Here is a 13590-nt window from a genome sequence, read left to right as displayed (position 1 = left end):
TATGTTCATTGCTGTGGCCATTCCTGATCTTGTGAACATAGTGGTTATTAACCTCATCCATACTTTCTTTTTCATCTCTGTGGCTGAGACCAGCCAAGAGAAATTTGCTTTTATTTTGTAAGCAGTTCAGTTTATTTTCACCATCCTTCCTCAAGATGATCTGAATTCTCCTTCATATTGCCGTTATTGAGTGGGCATAGACATAAAAGAAGCTCTATTTCTTTTCTTTCTTTCTTTTTCTTTTTTTTTTGCAGGGCAGTGAGGCTTAAGTGACTTGCCCAGGGTCACACAGCTGGTAAGTGTCAAGTGTCTGAGTCTGGATTTGAACTCAGGTCCTCCTGACTCCAGGGCCGGTGCTTTATCCACTGTGCTATCTAGCTGCCCCTGAAGCTCCATTTCTTGAGGACACTGATGTCCACTATTATACTGATGATTCAGTGTTGAGGAGAAGCTACAGTAGAGAGGTCTTAGATGTTATGGTGGCTCACATGAGAAACAAAGGTTTGAATGCAAGAGAAAATTTAGGATCTAGTCCATTCAGTAAAGTTTCAAGTTACTTTCACTTTTGAATGGGGACTGGAACAGACTGGGAAGGTCTAAAGTAGGCTGTCCGTCTTTCCCCTCAGGATTTTATGAACTGTTGTGAGCTGATCTTCTTAGAGGTTTTCTATTAATAAAGAACAGGCCGAATAGAACCTTTGCCAGGCACTAGGAATTGTCTGGGGCAGCTAGGTGGCTCAGTGAATAGAGCATAGGACCTGGAGTCAGGAAGACCTGAGTTCATATTTGGCCTCAGACGTTTACTAGCAGTATGAATGGCTTAACCTCTATTTACCTCGGAGGCAGCTAGATAGCTTAGCACTGGACCTGGAGTAAGGAAGACCTGAGTTCAAATCCAGCCTCAGACACTATCTGTGTGACCTTGGTCAACTCACTTAATTTCTGTTTGCCTTAATACCCTGGAGAGGGAAATAGCAAATCTTTGCCAAGAAAACCCCATGGACAGCACTGGTGTGCTATGTGTGGTCCATGGAGTCACAAAAAGTCAGACATGACTGAACAAAGAACAATAACAATGAGTTGGTTAGCTCAAATGTGTGTTGGATTTCTTGAGGCTATTTGAAGAGGTCACTTATATGACATTTGGGAAACAAATACTCCCATGTTATTGGACCTACATTGACCCTGGATGGATGATATAGGGTCATATCCTATATTACTCTTTGTCCAGAATTATCAATTGAATTGAAGATGCAACATGGATCCTTCAACAAGATATGTAGGGCAGGAAGCTTTCATTGTTAAATGAAAATGGTATATGCAAAATCATGCTAGCCCAGGTCCCTTATGTATTAGTGCTCTTCAACAAGTTGTGACATTGTTAGAAGCTCATGCTTCAGTCCTAGGCCAACCCAGTGCTTTCTCTCTTCTCTTCTCCAGTGGATCCTATGAGGACTTAGCTGTTGTGGTGTTGCTTGGTTTACTAATAGTTCTGCATGTTATAAGAAAGGTTTGTGCAATTGGAATCGGGCAGCTATTAACCCTCAGGATAAAGGTCTTGGCAAGAACTTTCACTGGGCTAAGCTATGAGCTATGTGGCTGGTCTGTGAGGGAGTTCTGAGGGATGGACGTAATAGCATTTTTATTCACACTAAATCTTGGGTGGTTGCAATGGGTTTGGCTAAGTGGTCTGGGACCTGGACAGAAAAGAATTGCACAATTAAAGGTTCACCACTTTGGGGTTAGGATCAGTGAAGATTTTGCTGATGTCTCCTACCCTAAACAATCATTTGTGGGACATTCAAGTGCACATTGGAAACATTATATACTCTCTACTCAAATGAATAACCAGGCAATGCTGTCACAAGAAGAGTAGAGATTATTGGGTCCATCATCGGTCAGCATGTGAGGGGGGCAGCTGTATATGTGATGCATACTACTTTGTGATGCATTAACTACTTTCCTCCCACAGCAGAGCAAGAAGTTTGTCCTCAGTTCAGTTGATAGTTATCCAAGATTTAGGACTGCAAGTCTGCTACTTTGGCAGCCAATATCAAAGTCAATAAAACAAATCTTTCTTTGCTATTGAACCATTTCCTCTGATCAGGAGTGGCCATTTTATTTGGAAGAAGGCCATGAATTGGGCCAATTGTCATTATATGTGCTGGGTTTTCCATCTTCCATACCATCCCCAGATATCTGGTATCACACAAGTGCTGGAAGCAGCAGCAGCACCACCACCATCCCTCTTATCCCACAGAGGCCATATTTCTAATGCTATCCCAAGAAGAGATTGGGGATTTTCATTTCTAACTGTTTCTTGGGTCCAGCTTTCAAGAGATATAGTCCCAAGTTGACCATCTCTAGCTCTTTCTTATTTCATCTTCTGTGTAGAGTCTTCTGGGCCCTGAGGTTTCTGCCCCCTCAGAGGGTTCTGTACAACTTAAAGAAATGGTTTAGGTTCTCCTCCTCAATTGCTAGGCATCTTTACATATGAGATGATTCAGATAGATCTTTCCCATAAAATATTTGTGAGATCAAGGAGTAGAATTATTAGAAGAGGCTTTGCTTTTCAAAGATTCTAGGGGAGGGAAGTAGTAAAATTATATTTACAACCATAATCAAAGGCAGTTTTTCTGGAAAGAGGTTCCTTACCTGAAGAAAAGTAAAAGGGAATATTCAACCTTTACAAAGGAATGGGATAGCCTCTCAGAGGCCTTTAAAGGGACAAGAAATTACTTTGAGGGGCAAAACAGCTATGTAAAAGATAAGAAATTATTTTTACCCATTTATAAAAGAAATGAATGAAAATTCACTAATTTGTTTTGTTGAAGTGTTCTCCCAGTCTTTTGATTTCACGTTAGACTTGCTGATAGATATAATAACATCTTCAGAATAATAATTTTAGGCATGTTAACCTTTTTTTACTTTATCATATAGAGGGTTATTGTATGTGGAGTATGTGAAACTTGAAACAAGCTATTTCTCTTTTGTAATTCTATGTAGAAAAGACCTTTTAATTTTTTTTTTTTTTTTGCCCTTTGCAACTTACCTGCTAAGCACCAGTTGAACTTCAGAGGTTGGGCTCAAGAAATCATCAAATGTTGGCTCATCATCCTTCTTGGAGTTAGATTCCAGATGTGCCAGTAACATCACATTGGGGAACTTGAGGTTGGGGCTGGAAGCACAGATGCCTACAGTCACCCAGTTGGCTCGGTTATGAAGATACACGGACTGTCCTCTCCTGTTGACCTGTATGCGGAAAATTTGGGTGGAAATTTGATTTATTGTCATTCCAGAACTAGCTACAGCATAACTGACCTGAAAACATGTGTGTGCATGCAGGTAGGTGAGAAGAAAGGAATGGGAAATTAGCTATGAATATAGGAGGGAAGAGATGAAAATTGTTCTTAAAGCAAGAGATTGGAAAGTATTTAGATTGCTTAACTGGTTTAATTGAATGGGGGGGAGGGCTTAATTCTGTAATATGTACTTACTGAATATCCAGTGGTGTAAAAATAAACTCATGATGTGGTAGTGTATCTTCTGTATTTATAGGCAGCTAGAAGGTGCAGTTGATATAACACTAGGTCTGGAGTCAGGAAGATCTGAGTTCAAATCCTGCCTCAGACACTTAACTAGTTGTATGACTCTGGGCAAGTCACTTAACTTCTGTTTACCTCAATCTCCTCAAATGTAAAATGAGGATAATAACAGCACCTACCTTGTAGGGCTGTTGCGAGGATCAAATAAGATATTTGGTAAAGTGTCTCACATTTAGTAGGGGCCATGTAAATACTTATTTCCTTCCCTTTCCTTTCCCTACTGTATCTGATAGTCTACAGGTTTCTAGGATATTATATCCTGGATGAAGAAAAAGCACCACCTTGGAGGGGTTTTAGAGAAAGGAACAAGATTATTTTAAAATAGATTGCATTTATCATAAAGAATTTACATGGTGACCAAGTGGGATTTATACCAGGAATGCAGGGATAATTTAGCATAAGGAAAACTATTAGCATAATTGATTATATCAATAACAAAAGTATAAAAAGTGATATGATTATATCAGTAGATGTGAAAAAGGTTTTTTTTTTTCTTTTTTCTTTCTTTCTTTTTTTTGGGCAGGGCTATGGGGGCTAAGTGACTTGCCCAGGATCACACACTAAGTGTCAAGTGTCTGAAGCTGGATTTGAACTTGGGTCCTCCTAAATCCAGGGGCGGTGCTTTATCTACTGCGCCACCTAGCTGCCCCCCTGTGCTACCTAGCTACCCACCTAGTGGGAAGTAAAGTGGATAATTTTAATTATCTGAAATGAATATCAGAATTACTATTCAGTTATGGTCTTTTCATCAGAAAAGACTTGATAATCCTCTATTTCATAAAATATCCATTTTTTTTCCTCTGAAGGATTATACCCAGTTTTGCTGGGTAGGTTTTTCTTGGTTGTGATCCTAGCTCCTTTGTCTGCCAGAATATCATATTCCAAGCCCTCTGTTACTTTAACCTGGAAGCTGCTAAATCTTGAGTAATATTGCCTGTGACTCAATAGTATTTAGGTAATTTCATTCTGACTGCTTGCAGTTATTTTCTCCTTAACCTGGGAGCCCTGGAATTTAGCTATTATATTCCTGGGGGATTTCATTTTGGCATCTCTCTCAGGATGTGATCAGTAGATTCTTTCAGTTTCTATTTTACCCTCAGGGTCTAAGATATTGAGACAATTTTCTTTGATAATTTATTGAAATATGTTATCTAGGCTCTCTTTTTTTATCATGGCTTTCAGGTTAGTTCAATGATTCTTTTTAAAAATTTTTTTTTATTTAAAATTTAAAAATTAAAAAAAATTAATTAAAAAAAGTTTTTTTGGTGAGGCAATTGGAGTTAAGTGATTTGCCTAGGGTCACATAGCTAGTAAGTGTCAAGTGTCTGAGGCTGGGTTTGAACTTGGGTCCTCCTGAATCCAGGGCCAGTGCTCTATCCACTGTGCCACCTAGCTCAATGATTCTTAAATTTATTCTCTTTAATCTATTTTCCAGTTAATTGTTTTTCTGATGAGATATTTCCTATTTTCTTCTATTTTTTTTCTTTTTTTTGATGTTGTTTGGTTATTTCTTGACATTTCATGAAGTCATTTGCTTCCACTTGTCCAATTTTGGCTTTTAAAAAATTATTTTCTTCAAGTGAGGTTTTGTACCTCTTTTACCATTGGGCTGATTCTATTTTTTTTCTTTTTTTGGTGAGGCAATTGGGGTTAAGGGACTTACCCAGGGTCACACAGCTAGTAAGTGTTAAGTGTCTGAGGCCGGCTTTGAACTCAGGTCCTCCCGACTTCAGGGCTGGTGCTCTATCCACTGCGCCACCTAGATGCCCCGATTCTATTTTTTTAAGGTATTATTTTCTTCAGGTTTTTTTTTTTGTGCCTCTTTTACCAAACTGTTAATTCTTTTAAAAATTTTCTTGCATTGCTCATGTTTCTTTTTCAAGTTTTTCCTCTACCACTCTGATTTTTTAAATCTTTTTTTTTCTTTTCCTTTTCCTTTAGCTTTTCTAGGAATTTTTGTTGGGCTTGTATCCAATTTTCATTTTTCTTTGAGGCTTTGTGTGTAGCTGTTTTCATATAGTTTTCTCTTCTGAGTTTGTGTCTTCATCTTTCTATCTCCATAGTAGCTTTTTATGGTCAAGTTATTTTTTATTGCTATTTGCTCATTTCCCCCACCTATTTCTTGACTTTGAACTTTATGCTAAAGTTGAGCTTTGTTCACTTCGTAGTTTGGGGATATGGGGTAGGCACTATACCAAATCTCCAGCCTTTTCATCTTGCTATTTTCACAGTTAGTAATGGGGGGGGGTGTTCTGTAATTTGTCATTGTTTCCAAGGTTGTGTAATCCAGGGAGAGGTGTGGTCACCTGTCTTCTGATCTGGACTCTGGTCCTTATTCAGGTAGGGTATCCCTTGCAGCCACAAATTCTGGTACTCTTCTCTGCCACAGAACTGTGACCAGTGCCCTTTGCTCCCTTGAAACCAAAAATGCTCCTCTTCTTCTGCCCTGGAATTGTGTCTTGCAACTGGGCACAGCAAAATGAGTTGCCAAATATCATTTGGTCTTGTGCCCATTGCTAGCACAGGAATCTTATGTAATTGCTTTCTGACCAGTTGTCCATTCCCCTTACCTTCTCTGGGCTGAGAACTCTCAAAGCTACTGTTATTACAGTTGCCTCCAAGGCCCACAGCTGGTGTTTCTACGATGTCTAAACTGGGCCAGCCCGCAGTGTTTCAGACCTTTCCTTCCAACCTCGTAAGTCATCTTGGACTGAAAAATATCTCACCTCAACCTTTTGTTGGCAATGTTGCTTGAGAATTCAATTCAATGCATTATTTTAAAGTTGTCTTGAGGAGAATGTTGGGAGACTTCGGGTGGAATGCTGCCTCTCCTCCATTATCTTGACTCCATCCCCAGGAATTGAGCTTCGTTAATATCCTTTTGTAAAAGCTAATCCAAATGTTAAATGGTTAAATGGAACTGAGGTGCTAGTTACTGGTCCCTTAAAATGGGGGAACATAGTTGGTGGGGGCTTGAGCCAGTGGCAGAGAGAGGAGTCTCCCCAATCCTCTCAGGATATTGGAGAATGGTGAAGGGGGGGGTGTTTTGTATTAGTATTTTATTTTATTTTTTCTAATTACATATAAAGATAGTTTTTTGTTTTGTTTTGTTTTGTTTTTGTAGGGCAATGGGGGTTAAGTGATTTGCCCAGGGTCACACTGCTATGAGTGTCAAGTGTCTGAGGCTGGATTTGAACTCAGGTCCTCCTGAATCCAAGGCCAGTACTTTATCCACTGCGCCACCTAGCTGCCCCCTAAAGATAGTTTTCAACATTCATTTTTGTAAGATTTTGAGTTCTGAATTTTTCTCCCACCCTTCCTCCCCATCCCCTTTCCAAAGCCTGCAAACAATCTGATACAGGTTATACATTACATTCATGTTGAACACATTTCCACATTAGTCATTTTGTGGGAGAAGAATCAGAACAGAAGAAAAAAAAAACACAAGAAAGAAGAAACAGCAACAACAACTGAAAAACAACATAAGTGAAAACAGTATGTATGCTTCAATTTGCATTCAGATTCCATAGTTCTTTTTCTGGATGCAGAGAGCATTTTCCATCATGAGTCTTTTGGCATTGTCTTGGATCACTGTATTGCTGAGAAGAGCTAAGTTTATTACAATTGATTATCACACAATGTTGTTGATACTGTGTACAATGTTTTCTTGGTCCTGTTTATTTCACTCATCATCAATTCATGTGTTTCTAGGTTTTTCTGAAATCTGCCTGCTTATCATTTCTTTCTTTCTTTCTTTCTTTTTTTTTTCCTTTGAATTTTATTTTTCCAAATTACATGTAAAAACCTTTAAGCCTCTTTCTTTTACATTTCTCCCCTTTAGTTCCTTTGATATTCTTGACCTTTTGTTTTTCCAACTGATTTTTTCTAACTTAGTAAATTATTTTTTTGTAATTTAATTGCAATGACATTCAATATGTGAATTAGTTTAGGTAAAATTGTCATTTTAATTATATTGGCCCTGCCTACCTATGAACAATTGATAAACCTGTTAAATATATTCCAAAGTACAAATTAATTAAATTAAAGGGAATTAGGGAAGGAGGCTTCTAACAACTGGAGGGATGGTATCAGGAAAAAGCACTCATGTAGAAGATGGTGCTTGAACTGAGTCTTGAAGGAAGAGAGGGTTTCTGTGTGATGAAGATGAGGAGGGAGTATAAAATAGATATGTCAGATAGCAGAGAGGAGGCAAAAATTATCTCTATTTCTTGATATATATATACATGAGATGGTTTACTTACAAAACCTTAGAGAATTAATGAAAAAACAATTGAGACAATAAGTTCAGCAAAAATATCAGGATAGAAATCCATGAGCACAGTACTTGGCACAGTCTAAGGGTTTAAATGCTTTTCTATGTCATTATTTTAAAAATCACCAGCATTTCCATGTATTACCAACAAAATCTGTGAGGAAAAGATATAAAAGTTTTAAATATTTGATAATATTTAAAATAACTACAGAATGCAAAAAATATCTGGGAAATAAAAAATCCAAGAAACAGCTGACATAAGAAAAATAACAATACTATTCATATTCATCTACGTACTTAGTATTCTTCTAATCATAGCTACCAATGAAATTCTTTTTTTTTTTGGTGAGGCATTTGGGGTTAAGTGACTTGCCCAGGGTCACACGGCTAGTAAGTGTTAAGTGTCTGAGGCTGGATTTGAACTCGGGTCCTCCTGAATCCAGGACCGGTGCTCTGTTCACTGCGCCACCTAGCTGCCCCACAATGAGATTCTTTATGGAACTAGACAAAATAATAAATACATTTATACAGACCAACAGAAAGTCAAGGATGTCAAGGGAGATAAATATTTAAAAATTGAAATGAAGGGTGTTTCCTGATTACCATTACAACATCTCAAATGATATTACAAGTAATAATTATCAAAATTATCAGCTACTGGGTTAAAAGATCACAAATTAGATCAGTAGAATATCTCAGATAAGTAAGGAGATCAATGACAGGGACCACAGATATGCCAAAATATTTCATGAGTACTACTTACCATTGCAAAAAAAAAAAAAAAGGAACAAAGTACTTCTCCAAAGATTGGGAAATGGGTGAGCAAATTGTGGCATATGAATGTAATGGGATACAATTACACCTTAAGGAATTATAAATATAAAAAATTTAGAGAAACATGGTAAAGACTGTTAGATATTATTAAGATTCAAGAAAACAGAACCATTAGAATAACATAGATGACCAACTGCGTGAAGACCACAATAAAGGCAAAACTATGGTCAAACAATGAATAGTATTGATTTTAAATTATTAGTTAATGTATATCATAAAAAGAGGAAGGGATCAATATAGCCAGTTGTAATCATTCTCTTGGATGGTTTTCCTTTAACTTTATTTAAAAACAGGAACTATTCTAGGGTGGTTGGTTACATGTTAGAAAATGGACGATAGGTTAAAAGAAATTGATTATAAAAGCTACTGTTGGAGTTAAATTATATGCTAAAGTGTGATTTACCTGAATAAAATTGCTCTCTAACATAGGAGTAGATGTGAAGGGAGCATATTCCCCTTCATCCAACATAGTTTGAAGATTTCCTTTGTTAGAACTTCTTTCTATGGAAACTGAACCATTCTCATCGCTCCATAAGGAAGAACTGGTTTTCTTCATGATGCCTATATATAAAACCATCAAAAGAATTTTATCATGAGAGCAGAGAAAATATTTGTTCATTTAAAAATTAAGCATCTATTATGTGCAAAATGGAAATGGGATAAACTTATAGTAAAGAAAGCATTAATATAGCCATTAGAAGATCCCTGATAATTTATCCCTGACAAATAGCAGAGCTGTGGGGTGAGCGAGAGTGAGAGTGCAGTTCCCCTTCCCCCACCCTACCTCACTCCTTTTCCCCACCAGAGACTAAAGGACTCAGAGTTTGTTCAATTCCACTTGGTTTAGTTCACTTCAGTTTAACAGGCATTTGGTAAATGCAAGGCAGTGAGCAGGATATTACAAAAACGACTCCTTTAAGGACCACACAATTTGAAGGACATAAAATGCATGACCAAACAAATATGATGCAAAGTGCAACTTAGAGATCCAAACAAAATACTATGAGAAATTTGAGTCAACAAAGGTTGTCTTCAATTGGAGTATGCGAAAGGAATATCAAGGGAGTATTGCCATTTTTATTATATTGGCTTGGCCTACCCATGAACAATGAATATTTCTCTAGTTATTTAAATCTGCCTTTCTTTGTATAATGAAGGTTTCATGGTTGTATTCATACAATTTCTCTGAGTTTCTTAGCAAGTAGATTACAAATATTTTATATTGTCTGTAGTTATTTTAAATGGATGGTTTTAAAAAATCTCTTCCTGCTGTATTTTGTTGGCAATATAAAGAAGTGTAGATGATTTGTGTGGGTTTATTTTATATCCTGGCAGCTAGGTGGTACAGTGGATAGAGTGGTGGACCTGAAGTCAGAAAGACTCATCTTCCTGAGTTCAAATTCAGAATCAGACACTTACTAGTTGTGTGATCCTGGGAAAGTGACTTAAACCTAGTTTACCTCATTTCTTCATCTGTAAAAAATGAGTTGGAGAAGGAAATGGCAAACTACTCCAATAAAACCCCAAATGAAGGTCACAAAGAGTGACTTGACTGAACAAAATTATATATCCTTCAACTTTGCTAAAGTTCTTAATTATACCAATTAATTTTTATTTAATTCTTTAGTGTTCTCTAAACCATCAAATTGATATGGGGTTGGGACATATCAAGGAATCTGGGACTATTAAAGTTTAAACTGGGCTACTAGCTAAAGGACAGGGACATACATTGAGAAGGAAGATAAGCCTATTAGGCGTGGCTGCTGCCTGGTCTGAGGCAGGGGACAGAGATAACTCCAGAAATCAGGACCACCACTCCTCACTCAAGCTTTCCCCACCCCCAAAGGGAACTTTTCATAGTCACGTGGTCAACTCATCTGTCCCTCTACCATCTGTCCTCTATAAAAGCTTTTGCCTTTCTTCTGTTCAAGGGGATAGGTATCTCAGAGAATCATGTCTCTGAACCCTCTACCCTTGAGAGAAGGTTCCTTTCTCTAGCACCTAAATAAAAGATAATTTTATCCTAATTGGATTTGTATGTGAGAGGGTGTAATTATTTTTTTTTTTTTGGCAGGGTGATGAGGGTTAAGTGACTTGCCCAGGGTCACACAGCTAATAAGTGTCAAGTGTCTGAGGCTGAATTTGAACTCAGGTCCTCCTGAATCCAAGGCCAGTGCTTTATCCACTGTACCACCTAGCTGCCCCAGGTGTAGTTCTTTAAAGAGGAATATCTAAGAACCCCCACCACTGATTTCCCTAGTGATAATATCATTTGCTAAAAGTGACATTTATGTTTCCTTTTTGCCTATGATTATTCCTTCAATGTCTTTTTCTTGGATTATTGCTAATAGTTAGCATTTCTACTATTGAATAGTATCCTTGCTTCACCCCTGATCATACTGCAAAAGCCTCTAGCATTATTTCCTTTATAGATAATGCTGGCTCCTGCTTTTAGATAGATATTACTTATCATTTTAAAGAAAGCTCCAAGTATTCCTATGTTTTCTAGTGTTTTTAACAGGCATAGGTATTGCATTTTACATAAGCTTTTTTTTTAATCTATTGAAATAATCATAATACTTTTTTGTTGTTTTTTATTTATATGGTCAATTATGCTTATAGTTTTCCTAGTACTGAATCAGCCTTGGATTCCTGGTACAAAGCTAGTCTAGGGGCAGCTAGGTGGCACAGTGGATAGAGCACCGGCCCTGGAGTCAGGAGTACCTGAGTTCAAATCTGGCCTCAGACACTTGACACTTACTAGCTGTGTGACCCTGGGTAAGTTACTTAACCCCAATTGCCTCACTAAAAAACAAAACAAAACAAAACAAAACAAAGCTAGTTTAGTCATAGTGTATGATATTATGACATATTGCTATAGGCTTCTTGCTAATATTTTATTTAATTTTTTGTATCAATATTCATTTATTAGGAAAATTGGTCGATAATTTTCTCTCTCTCTCTCTCTCTTTTTTTTTTTTGCAGGGCAATGGGGGTTAAGTGACTTGCCCATGGTCACACAGCTAATAAGTGTCAAGTGTCTGAGGTGGGATTTGAACTCAGGTACTCCTGAATCCAGGACCGGTGCTTTATCCACTGTGCCACCTAGATGCCCCCAGAATTAGTTGTTAAATGTTTGATAGGTTGACTTGGAAATCCATCTGGTCCTGGGTTTTTTCCTTTGGGAGTTCATATATGGTTGTTAATTCTGAACAATTTATATTTTTTAATATATTCATCCTTTTCATTTAGTTTATCAATTTTATTAGCATATAATTAGCTCCTAATTGCTTTTATTTCTTCTTCATTCATTGGGCCATTCACCTTATTCTTTTTTTTACTGATAATTTAGTTCTTTTTCTTAGTGAAGTTAGCTAATGTGCTTCTATTTTATTGTTTTTTAAACACTCCCATTTTTTTCAATTAAGTGGATTTTTAAAAAAAACCTCAATTTTGTCAATCTCTCCTTTGATTTTTAGTATTTCTATTTTAGTGTTTAAAATGTGTTTGTTTGTTTTTTCCAAGATTTTTTTTAGTTGTATGCCCAGTTCATTGATCTTTTCTTTCATCCTGAACCATTAGTCTGGTTTCAGTCAGGCCTAGCCAAGAGTGACAATATCAACAATAATAGTTCAGTGATACCTGCGTTTTGCTGTTAAAGTTGTTTGCTCGTCCTGTAGCCTCAATACTATCACAGGGTTTTAAAGTTTGTTACATTCTTACTATGTTTTGGACTTCATTACTTCATGACAAAATCTTGAGTAGAAAAAAATACAAAAGTTTTAAAAAGGAGTAAGATGAAGAAGATAGTGACAAGTATTAAAACAATATTAAAATTATTTTATTGACATATTGTTTAATTGAAGTAACAGCTCTTTCAGCTAAACATAGCTAGCAATTCTAGATTTTAACAAAATGACAAAGCCATGAAATTCAACAGACATTAATTATCTGCTTCATGAGACCAGCATATGCTAGGTAGTGGGGCTCATTGGATCAAAAAAAAACAGAGGCCATAGAGATGAAGGAGATTGTCCAAGATTATACAGTGGTAGACCTGGGATTTTTTTTTTCCTTTTCTTTTTTTTCCCTTTGGTGAGGCAATTGGGGTTAAGTGACTTGCCCAGGGTCACATAGCTATAGACCTGGGATTTTAATCCAGACTCCAAATCCAGCATTCTTTCTTTATTTCAGTTGATTTATGATCTCATCCATGTGGGTATATTTCCATTGGTACAGATTGCAACTTACCCGTGCTTCTCTGTTCTGTGAGATTCTATATTTTCCCTTAGATGCTATACGGAGGAATCCCAGCATCTTTGAGGCACTGGAGATATATACAGTGGGGATAAAGAATGACACAGTTTCTACCCTCCAGAAGCCTAGATTTAAGTTATAGTATGTCTGGGGCAGGGAAGAAGAGATCCAGAGAAAGTGAGGAAAATGAGAGAATCAGAACACCTTTATCGTGAAGGATCTGGTTAAGGTTTCACAAAAGAGGCAGCCCTTAAGCTGAACTTGCTATAAGATTGCATATGCACTGACCCCACTGGGTTGGTTGGTTAGTAGAGCCAATTCTGATTTAGAGTCTGATAATCATATACAGAAGTTCCACATATAACTGGCAGCTACATTGAAGCTAAACTCTGCAGAACCCCCGGGTATTGTTCCCTTTCGGTCACTTATTTCTTCATACGACCCAGTAATGTTGGGAGCATGTTGAATTGCTCTAAGGTTCATATTTGCTTCAATAACATTGCAGCTATTCAAAAACAGTTCTCATCACAACTAAACAATATTCTTACTGCTCTGAAGGTAGCATTCCAGAAGCTAACTGAAGCCTCTTGTTGTTGTTCTGTCACTTCTGATTCTTTGTAA

The 13590-nt window shown here is 37.2% G+C and overlaps 1 protein-coding gene across 1 annotated transcript in view; it reads right to left on the bottom strand.

Annotated features, from left to right (window-relative positions):
- FAM71D (family with sequence similarity 71 member D) overlaps nt 1-9268 on the bottom strand; it is a 50951-nt gene extending 41683 nt beyond the window's left edge. Inside the window, exons 1-2 of the mRNA XM_043990156.1 lie at nt 9116-9268; nt 3053-3252 (exon numbers count right to left, since the gene is read on the bottom strand). Coding sequence (XP_043846091.1) covers nt 3053-3252; nt 9116-9268 — 353 coding nt within the window. The remainder of the gene's footprint in view (nt 1-3052; nt 3253-9115) is intronic.
- Nucleotides 9269-13590: the final 4322 nt, after the last annotated feature.

Source organism: Dromiciops gliroides, chromosome 2, assembly GCF_019393635.1.
Source record: "Dromiciops gliroides isolate mDroGli1 chromosome 2, mDroGli1.pri, whole genome shotgun sequence".
Taxonomy (NCBI): domain Eukaryota; kingdom Metazoa; phylum Chordata; class Mammalia; order Microbiotheria; family Microbiotheriidae; genus Dromiciops; species Dromiciops gliroides.
The sequence above is the reverse complement of the archived record's forward strand: the minus strand, read 5'-3'. Positions and strand labels throughout refer to the sequence as shown.